The sequence below is a fragment of the Chaetura pelagica genome, unplaced genomic scaffold, assembly GCF_000747805.2.
Source record: "Chaetura pelagica isolate M959 unplaced genomic scaffold, ChaPel_1.0 scaffold109, whole genome shotgun sequence".
In the NCBI taxonomy this organism is placed as follows: domain Eukaryota; kingdom Metazoa; phylum Chordata; class Aves; order Apodiformes; family Apodidae; genus Chaetura; species Chaetura pelagica.
In genome coordinates, this window is record NW_009970725.1 from 15132871 (window position 1) to 15140974 (window position 8104).

General features: G+C 36.2%; 1 protein-coding gene across 1 annotated transcript in view; it reads left to right on the top strand.

Annotated features, from left to right (window-relative positions):
• The window catches only part of SEH1L (SEH1-like (S. cerevisiae)), a 14278-nt gene extending 7338 nt beyond the window's left edge, over positions 1-6940 (top strand). The window contains exons 5-9 of the mRNA XM_010006944.1: positions 574-672; positions 1709-1849; positions 2099-2256; positions 2872-3022; positions 6474-6940. Of these exons, the coding sequence (XP_010005246.1) occupies positions 574-672; positions 1709-1849; positions 2099-2256; positions 2872-3022; positions 6474-6663 (739 nt within the window). The 3' untranslated portion in view covers positions 6664-6940. The remainder of the gene's footprint in view (positions 1-573; positions 673-1708; positions 1850-2098; positions 2257-2871; positions 3023-6473) is intronic.
• Positions 6941-8104: the final 1164 nt, after the last annotated feature.

Here is an 8104-nt window from a genome sequence, read left to right on the forward strand (position 1 = left end):
TCCCTACAGATGTACTGGTCTGTGTCCTGCTGATCCAGTAATTCTATTGGTTAGTAGTAGTCGGTTCCGAAGGTATGGAGTACAGGCTTTCTCTTTAATGCATGGGATGTGGTCAAAAGTTGAGTTTAAAAACTAGAACTCACCTGTGTTTAGCTTGTGTAATCTGTTTTCTAAAACCTGAATGAAATCCCACTAAATCAATCATTAAAAGTACTGCAAAGAATGCAGAATTTGCCATCAAACTTGTGGCAAATATTTCACTGCAGTTGCATACATAAAATCAATTCTACTCTCTGGGACCATCATCTTGAATTGCCAAATAATGTTTCCTGATGATTTTTCCTTAGTGATTGTATAAAGTGGGCTTTCAAAATAACAGAATGGACATTGTACCAGCAACTGTAAACAGTGCTTCTTGTTCATGTGTCCTTGTGATATATTTTTTCCCTTTTGACATTTTTTGTTACTGTTTTGTTTCCTTTATAGATAATATATCTGAATTTTTAAAAAAGGCTTGATGTACTTTCTGTGAAATAATTTGTCAATGTAACAGTATTTGTTTTCACCTTTTAGCTCTCGAGCACATTCTCCCATGATAGCTGTAGGAAGTGATGACAGCAGTCCAAATATATTGGCTAAGGTTCAAATTTATGAATATAATGAAAATACCAGGTATGTTAAATGACAATATATAACGTTTCTGGGATAGTAAGGTAGTTTGTAATATATGGCCTTTTATTATATTCCTATCATTAGATGTGGAATGGAGTAGTAAAGAATACCATAATTTTGTCTGTGAGCCATTGGGTGGGAGAGGAGGGGGAAACCTCAGGATGTTAATTGATGTTAACAGACATGGTATTGATAATTTTGTTTTTCCTTGGTGCAGAAGTGCCAGTGTTTGTACCAGCATATCAAAGGGAGAATTGTTTCTGCTTCTAATGTATATGCTTCGTTTCGCACAAGCGATTAATAGGGTTAAGTTGAAACGTGAATTGTGTTGCACTAGGCACTGTTTTGTTCAAAGTGACCTTAAAGAAGCTTCTAAAAGCATCTTTCTAGTGACAGAAAGCCCTGTGAATTACTTGTGCTGTGAAAGTCCAGTTTGTACAGTTAGGAATTCAAAACCAGAAAAGGTGAGCAAGTGTGTGACCAGCCACTTTAACTTAGATGATAATGACAGAAAACTTGGGTTTCATTCAGGGTGATTGCTGTGTGAATGGAACCAAGGTGTTTTGTGGGTATTTGTCAGGCTTCAAAGTAAAGAACAATGAAGAAAAGTTGTTCTGACTTATCTGGTGGTAAATGGGAAATGGAATGCATGTTTATCATACAGTGAAGGAGGCAGATACTGGTCTGCTTACAGGCATAGTAGTTACTGAGATAAAAATTGCCTGTAGATTTGTGAATGTAAGAGTCTTTTTATTTCCCTCTTCCAACTCTAGACAAAAATGTTCTCTGTACTGGAATTCATGCTTTGTTGTGTGATTTAGCATACTTTTTTTAGCAGGTACTGTATCTGATGCATTCAGTTTCTGAAGAAATCGGCCTCTAATTATGACACACGAATTTTATGTTAACTAATTTTTTTTTTGCAAGTCTCATCATATATACTAACCTTTTTCCCCTGTTCCATTATGGCTGGCTTATGAACTTTTATCACTGGCTATTCTGATTGCACTAAAGGTTAATTTTTTATGCCATACAGGAAATACGCAAAGGCAGAAGCTCTGATGACAGTCACAGATCCTGTACATGATATTGCATTTGCTCCAAATCTGGGAAGGTCCTTCCACATCTTAGCTGTAGCAACCAAAGATGTACGGATTTTTACACTAAAGCCTCTAAGGTGAGCTTAAAAGCAAGATAGTTTGGCATGATGTAATGCCTACTATATAGTCTTATTTTAATAGTAGCTGCAAAGCAAAAGTAGTAAGTGAAAAAGTCTATAGTTTTGTCTGAATGCCTCTTAATATAACTAACTTCAGTAACAATTGTTATATAAACTCCTTGAAAGATGTAGTCCTCTCTTGTCATCGTGTTCAAGCCCAGATCTTTGAACAGTTTTGTGCAGAACTGTCACTTTTCTCTTAAACAGGAAAGAATTGACCTCATCTGGAGGATTAACAAAATTTGAAATTCATATTGTGGCACAGTTCGATAATCACAACTCCCAGGTGTGGCGAGTGAGCTGGAATATTACAGGCACAGTGCTTGCCTCCTCTGGTGATGATGGCTGCGTTAGGCTCTGGAAGGGTAAGGTCACCCACCTGAAATACATTAGATTCATACTATGCTGAATATACTTGAGAAACTTTACTCAAAATACAATTTTTGAGTAAAAGTTCATATTTGTGAATGATAGATTTTTATATCTCCCATTTCCATTTCAGAGAGAGAAAGTAACTTTATATGCAGGAACACTTGCATAATTTAGTATACTGTGATTAGTTGTTACTGTAGCCTCAAATTGTTTCATTTATTGTTGGCATTATTGTCTCTGCCTGCTGCTGGAACAGAAAATCTGCATTCAGTCACAGTGTTCAAGCAAACTGTTTTTTTTCTGTTTAAATTTCCAAAAGCAACAAGAAAAAAAACCCTGTGGCAGTTTCCACATCCATTCTTACTTGTTTCTCAGTATTTTAATAAAGGAAATGCATTCTTACTACTGAACAAAAGTTTTGAGTCACGGATAGGCAGAGAATGTTGGGACAGCCAAAAAGCCAGATCCTCAGCTCTTTGGAATTTATCTGTTGGTATTGAGTTCAATTCTAATTCACACCAGGTGCATAGCAGTTGAAACATTATAGTTGTATGAAAAGTTGAGCTTCAGAAGAGAAACTTGACAGTTTTTTGTATCTATATTTGCAGCTAATTACATGGACAACTGGAAGTGTACTGGTATACTGAAAGGTAACGGGAGTCCAGTGAATGGTAGTTCTCAGCAGGGAATATTTAATGCCTCTCTAGGTTCAGCCAATACAAGTCTACAGAACTCACTAAATGGATCATCTGCCAGCAGGTATGTTAAATAGTAGAGAGACTGAATTTCAGTAAATAGTCTCTGAATCTTTGTAATTTCATTTAGCTTTTATTTTTGTTTTATAATTTTTTTAAGTGCAATGTAATTTATTGCCTGAATACTTCTGCAAGCTCTTCCAGTTTTGCTCTGTGGTGGTGTTTATTATGTCAGCGCTAAGAGGAAAATAAAATCACAAGCAATACTGAACCATTCTGTAAAAATAAGCAACGTAAACAACGATTTTCACTTTTAGACCTCTCACATTATTAAAAACAAATTTTCTGAAATAGTTTCAAAGAAGGAAAAGCTTCATTATACTGCTGTGTAACTGCCCTTTTGTTTTAGATGCATATTTAAAAGTGAAGCAAAAATGCAAGCAACAAATTCTGATTTTCACTGGGATAATATAGCAGAAGGGAAGGAGGAAAAGATGCTTTGTAATCATACAACAATCATATGGAAGTGTTAGTTAACTTGCATTTTTGCAGGTATATATCACTTAAATAGAATTTTTTGGTTTCTCAGTCTTGTGGCAGATTAACTTGCTTTCTCTTATGTTTTTATTCTGTAAGAGTTGTTGTTTAGTAGGTAAGTTAACTACCTCTTTTGAAAACTGTTCTAATTTGTGCACACTGAAATTTAGAAATACACTGAGCCCTGCATTCATACAGTGCAGTGTGTATTGTCAGTTTTGCAGGATGTGTCCTGTGTAAGGACTGGCTGTGGCCAAACTGGCTCTGAAGTTTTGTGGCCACCTTTATTTTTTTTTCAAATGCCTTGGGTTAGCCTCCATTTTGATTAATCTGCAGCTACAAATACAGGTTTATTTTTTTTTTCTTCCCAGTTTAAATACTCTTATATAAAGTACTCTGAGAATTTGCTTTTGGAGAGCAGCCTTTGCCCCCCCCCATCCTTCCTCCAGCACTTGATCCTGAGAGGGTTCTGGCTTCCAGATCCCTAGTTGCATTGAACAGAGAAAATTCTACTGGTTCCAAGCACTAGTGGGCGTAGCAAAAAAACCACTAAAATGCAGTCCTGTCTTGGAAATGCAATATCCAGAGCTATTTAACTGCACTTTCTTGGGCTCCTGTAGGGAGATACAGTCTATTTTATACCTCTTTAGCATAGGGTGTGGTCTCAGAGTCTCTCTTATCAAAGAGGGTGCAGCTGCCAGCAAGATTACCCTACCCCATTGGTTGTTCTCTCCCTGGAGTTGGCAGTAGGCATTATGAAACTGAAATTTGTAGCATTAATTTACACTCCCTCCATTGCTTTCTGTTTTAAAAGTTGGGGGGGAGGGGCATTGTTTTTTAATAAATTACTGTTGGCTCCAATTTGGAATTTTTGTTCCAGAATAGGTCTGTGGCTGTGGAATTTCAAAATATATTTTCCTAGAATTGATCCTTACTATAAAAAAAAGATGCACCTAATTACCTCTTCTTTTGCAATTACATTGGCTTGAATTGCATAAGCACAGTTGCTAACTTTTTTTAGTGTATTAACACTGATAATAAAGATTCATGTACTGATACTTGACTAAATTGGTGTGCTACACAGTGTGTTCTGTCTGTGACTGTCCATGTTATGTTTCAGTGTCTATACACTTAAACACTTGGATAAAGTATGAGCAGATCTGGAAAACTTTCTTAAAGCATGAACACCCAACTGGATTTGTAATCAAAATAATTCCAGAACAGATGATGTAGATTGTTGGAAATTAAGTCAGTAAGGCTCTATTGTTATGTTGATGTAACTGTGTGTCTAGATTTATGATACAATTTCCATTCTCCATTTGTATTATGTCCTTTTTAACAGAAAGCAGAGCTGATACCAAGCTAACTGGAGTAACTTTGGTGTTTTGCTGCTTGTTGCATGCACACAGGAATGGAAAACGAACTCCTTTTTCCCCTCCCCAACGCCGTTTGACCTCTCCCAAGACACCAGCAGCCTGCTAACTACTAAATGTTATTCAAAAAGCCTTTTTAAAACGTGTACGTTTTTTGTACTAGCCTGCACAGTCTGATACTGTTGGAACTGCTGATAGAAAAATACTTGGAGAGGCTTCTTGTTTGGAAAAAATCCACAACTACCCAAACCTTAAAACTTCCATCAAAACAGGTTTTTTTGCAAAGCTTGTAAAATTAAAAGACTAGTTTATGAGTAAAAATGATAATTTTTGTCCTTGATTGGGATGGGAGGGAAGTGACCATTAAAATAATTTTCATTGAAATGGTTTTGTTAACTAATTTGTTTTGCATTTCATAGTGTTCAGCGTTTGCTTAAGATTCCTAAAGATCACAAGTTTGTAACTGTTTTGTAATATATGAAACTTAGTTTTAAAGGAATCAGAAAACTGTTTTGACAATTGTACAGATGGTAGCTTTTTAATAGTTTGGTATTGCTTCATTTATAACTTAGTATGACTTCAAATGAATGTGTTTTAAGTAATGTCATACTTTCTCCATCCTAAGAGAAGTACTTTTTCTGATATGTAGTTTTAAAAAGTATGTACTGATATGTACATTCCTATGGTAATAATTCCATGGAGTAACTAAAATTCTCTGAGCATAGTATCGTAACAAACATTTGAGCCATATAAAGATTGAAACAAAAATGCAGTTTGTTGTTAGTTGTCCCATAATTTCATGAATCATATAGCTGTTCCTTCATGTAAGTCCACACAACTGTAAACAAGAGAGAAGACATCTGTAGGTATCTAATATGGTTATACTAAATGCACAACTATTACGGGTAAGTTCTAATAAAAACGGCAGAGAATTGTCACAAAATTGCTTAATTCTGAGTCTTGCATTAACCAGGAATCTTAAATTTACTCTGAGGATTTTGCTGAAATCTGTAAATACAAAGACTGTATTTCTTTGGAAGTAGCTACTCTCTGTAAATGTGTATTATCAAATCTAACGTATTGTAAAAACAATGATGTTTTTATGCTAGAAGTGCTGTGAAGTTAATCTGAATTAGATGCATATGCAGAAAATGTACTTACATAATATTTAATGTATATGGTGTGTTGCAAATGAAGCGTTACTAAAAGCTCTGTCAACAAATCACAGGAATTCTGGGAGAATGAAAGCCTGTTGATAGCTGTGCTACATCATCCTTTTGCTTTTCAAAGCAATCTTTTATTTTGTAAAGATGTGTACGAGGATTATTATTATGATGGTAGTCTTTTCTATGAATTTCAGTGGAAAAGACTGCATTTTTTTCCTTTAAAGAACAGTTTCCAGATTTGTCTTGTTTTTAATTACAAGCCTTGATTTCTGCTATTATGTTCTATTGGTTTTGGCATGGATACACTAAAGCCTTTTTTTTTTTCCAGCATGTCTTTTCTCCCCTTTGGTTCTCCTTGTATTTACTACCTTTCTCTTTTCTCGTTTTTGTTTTGTTTTGTTTTTGTTTTGGTGTTTTGTTGCTTTCTTAATTGTTTCAGGTATTTCTTTCCCCCTCTGGATTCCCCACGGGCTGGATCGAGATGGTCCAGTCATGCCCAGCTCCTTCCTCCTCCTCCTCTGATAGAGCACTCTTGCGATGCTGACACTGCCAACCTCCAGTATCCTCACCCTCGCAGACGATGTGTATCTCGGCCTCTTAATCTATTACCTGAGAATGAAGGGGTTTAGCTTGTTGCTTTAAATAAACTCTGAAGGGCCTTACTCTGGACTTTGTGAATGCTTCCATTTCTGGTTGCCTTTGTATTTCTTCTCTCCTACAGAAAATTTAAAAAAAATCGGGGACTTTGTGCATGTTTTGCAAAACAAACTACACCATTGGGAACATGTTGGTTTTGTTTGTGTATCAAAAGAACACTTTAATCCTTACCGTTTGAACTATGGCAACACATACAAACAGTATTAACTCCAAGCTATTTACAGAGTAGCTGACTTCAACATGCCTGCCCTTTTTTTTTTTTTCCTTTTATTTTTGGAATCAGTTTAGTGTGGTCTTGAATTTTTTTTCTTTTTTGTATACTGCACTGACAAATGTGAAATAAATTTTCAAAATGAAACATGCCTTCGAGAAGTTGAGTAAAGGATGATACTTGATCAACTCCTACAAGAAAAAAAACATTCCTCTGTACACAGCAGCAAAACAGTTTGGAGTGCTTGGTTACTTAAGACTTTTCCATATTGCTGTATAAATATTTAAATTTTATAATTGTGGTTGACTAATAAACTTCTTCTAAAAGGTCTGTATTAATATGCTTTTTCTTGTAATATGTTTTTGGTTGGGTTTTTTTGTTTTTGTTTTCAAACAGGCTTCTGATGAAGGAGCTTTTTTCATTCAGGTAGTCATTGTTTTGCTTTGTGAAATTGTGCCATTCTGGATGTGCAGCTGTGTATTACTTTTTTCTGCCACAGAGTGTGCTCATGATTTCTCTCCTGGGTGTGTTGGTCTGCAGAGATGGGTAGTGTTGCTGGATTTCAAATTACCTCAATTTTCCTGTGATTGAGTAATTCAGTTAGGACATTTTAAAGAAATAATACTGACTTTGAAGCCTCCGTTTTTGATGCATCAGCAGAGGAACATCATTGCTGTGGGTCAGCATGGTCATGTTAATTCAAACTTTGGCCGGTGTAAGACAGGTGGGAGGATAAAACTGGAAAATGCATGGAATTGCTGGGGAGTAGCATTACTGCACAGGATGTACTTGCTGGGCCTATTCAACAGATCTTAGGGGAAAGGAAGGACAAATGCGGGCTGTATGCGGCAGAAAGCCCAAGTGTGATAGTGCATTTCTGTGTGCTTCAAAATGGGGTTATGCTGCTTCCTGCACTAGACCCCTCATACAAGCTAAGGGAGGGGGTAACTTGCATGCTTCCAAAACCATACCAAGCTCCTGTGAGCTTCACTTGTATTTGCTCAGAGACTATATTGCTCAGACACACCATGTTTGTATTTTGATTTATCTCAGGAGTTTTAATTTACTAAAAAATCCCTAAGAGGTAACAATGGTGTTACAGGGTGCTTGCTGATGGTGCCTGGAGGTAGGGCTGCTGGTAACCTTCAGTCAATAGGAACAGAAAAAAAAAAAAGGGTAGTAAAAGCAGGTACTCAGACCTT